The sequence below is a fragment of the Orbicella faveolata genome, unplaced genomic scaffold (genome assembly GCF_042242905.1).
Source record: "Orbicella faveolata isolate gen_17 unplaced genomic scaffold, um_ofav_v1 contig_14, whole genome shotgun sequence".
Lineage (NCBI taxonomy): Eukaryota > Metazoa > Cnidaria > Anthozoa > Scleractinia > Merulinidae > Orbicella > Orbicella faveolata.
In genome coordinates, this window is record NW_028301541.1 from 18,115,001 (window position 1) to 18,117,500 (window position 2,500).

At 42.4% G+C, this 2,500-nt stretch overlaps 1 protein-coding gene across 1 annotated transcript in view; it reads right to left on the reverse strand.

Annotated features, from left to right (window-relative positions):
- The window catches only part of LOC149114362 (kelch-like protein 24), a 2,680-nt gene extending 758 nt beyond the window's left edge, over positions 1-1,922 (reverse strand). Inside the window, exon 1 of the mRNA XM_089286819.1 lies at positions 1-1,922. This exon is cut by the window's left edge and continues 758 nt beyond it. Within this exon, the coding sequence (XP_089142945.1) occupies positions 1-1,681 (1,681 nt within the window). The 5' untranslated portion in view covers positions 1,682-1,922.
- Between the last annotated feature and the right edge of the window lie 578 nt (positions 1,923-2,500).

The following is a 2,500-nucleotide window of genomic DNA, read 5'->3' on the forward strand; positions in this document are numbered from 1 at the left end:
AGAGTTTCAGAACACAGCTCGTGAATGTATTGTTATTGTCTTTAGAGATCCTTTTCACTGGTATGGCTGTCTTCTCGATCCACTTGTCCTCTGCAGGATCATAGCATTCGACACTCAGTTTACTTCGGTATAAGTCATCTGTCCCACCCAGCACATAGAGAGTTCCCTTCAGACACACCATTCTGCCATCTTCGCGAGGAACTTTCAAACTTCCAATAAACTGCCATTCGTTAGTAGAAATATTGTACATTTCACATGTTTGCAACCACTTTCCGAGCCCTCCAGCATGCTGCCTCCCACCAGCCAAAAAAATCTTTCCTTCAGTTGCCACACCAAAAGCACGAGCTCTCGCTTGTTGCATGTTTGCGATTTCTTCCCATTTGTTTTCTGCAGTGTCAAATCTCTCAGATTTCCTAACGAAGTCATTCTCTAGCCTCCCACCACAAACATACAGATGATTGCCAGCCGCAACAACACAAGAATGTACCCTGCAGCCCTTATGAGATGAGAGAACAGTCTGCCATGAACACCGCTCGACATTGAATCTTTTGATAGTGGATTTTTTCGTTGATGTGTTGACCTTTATCGCATAGATTTCGCCTCTAACGACAGTCACTTTAGCAGGATCTTCACTGGGCCACTCCAAATGATCCAGAGTAGACCAACAATCAAAAACGGGATCGTACCTCTCTGCCTTGCCAACAGATGGAAAGGCGTACAACTGATCACGGGGGTTTATCATTTGAGTATACTCGTCTCTCTCTGACAACCCGTCTGCTAAACGTTTCCATTCATCTTTCTCTGGGAGATAACAGAAAGTGTATTTCCCTCCACAAGCAACAATGGCGCGGGTCTCAAGCCCCTTTCTTGAGGACTGTGAAATATTTTCTTCCTCTGGAAAAGCCGTCAGCCTTATAGCATCTGAAGCCAGCCATAAACAACGAGAATTTCCTTGCACGAGTTCGTTTGTCACGACATCGGTTAAAAAGTCACGCGATAGGAAAGCCAGTCGAACGTGACGAAACAATTGTTCAAACCATGCTTTTCGCTCGCTTTTGTCTTGTTCAATCCACTTTAATACGATTTTGAAAACATCTGCTTCAACAGCAACGGAAATGTCGTCACTTGAAATCCACCTCTCGACTTCTTTAGCTTCCAAGTTTAAGAATTCATCCATTTCTGCCACAGATGCAAAGTTCGCGTGGATGAACTTTCTAGTGTTGGTGATCAGTTCGTCGCACTGGTACATCTCAACAAAATAAAATGTTGAAATGCAATTTGATTTGGACAACTGTCGTTCTAGAAATTGCCCAGAAAGTGTCTTCAAGCCTGGAATGACAAGATAGCTCGCTGCAGCGATGAGATCCTTGCAATTCTCTTGAGTTACCTCGACGCTTCCTGTGTAGATGAACTCCAAAACATCTTCCATTACAGTGCCTGAGATCTCTTCAAACCGAACAATCCCTTCTCGATTCTCTTTCATGTTGCTCTGAAGAAGCTTGGAGAAGAACGGGCTTACCGCAGAAAGCACATTTCTATGAACTTTGAATTCTTTCCCATCTTTCGTCATCAAAGTTATGTCGCATAAATGATCTTGCCTTCGCTGCATGTTAAGCCGCTTCGACAATTCAACACAGAAAGCAGCTTGTTCCGTATCAGAAATTCCCGGCAGATCTTCCATACTCAAGAAAATAAACTTATATCTGTAAACTACAGATTAGAACCGTTTAGATGCCCTCAAGTAACTCAACCAAATCCCGACCAAGTACAATCGAAAGCGAAACTCCTCATTGAGTACACTGGAAGTGAGATGGCGTTATTGGGAAAGGAAAAATGGATAGACTGAACTGGACTGGACTAGACTTCACAAACGCGGACTTGGAAAACATATACTTGTAGAGCGCAGTGGACTTGTAAAAGTCAGTTAAATATTTGTATTTTTTTTCTTTTGAGACCATCATTTCTCACCCAAAGAATCAAACTTATGAGTTTTAATATAATTCCTAACAGAAACAGAAACATATGCTTCAATACTAAATGCCTCTAAGTAACCTTGGATCTGTTTATGTCATCTCGTCTTTTTTGGTCCATAATCTCGCAGCCTGCACAGTACTAGTTAAGTAAACCGAAGTGCCTTGTTAGTAAAGTAATTCCCATTCCAAGTCTTCCGTAAGTTCAGTTCAATTTTATAAGTCCACCCGCGCGCTTACTTGGTTCCCAGGCCCATGGCTGTGAGACGAAAAAGCACGGTTTACCGCGCGCGTTTCTTTTCTAAATTAAAGGGAACGTTTTTATTACAGTTGGTAATTAAGTGTTGCTACTGTTATTACATTTTTTGCAAGGATTTTCATTCTGGTCATCAGACGGTCGATAATAACATAACACGTAACAGATCACTCCTAATTGGTTTCTCGCTGTGGGCACTTTCCTCCATCGGAATCTTAAGAGAGTGTCTCCGTAAGAGCGGTCCGGTCGATTTTGCTTGAGACACAGATTTAGC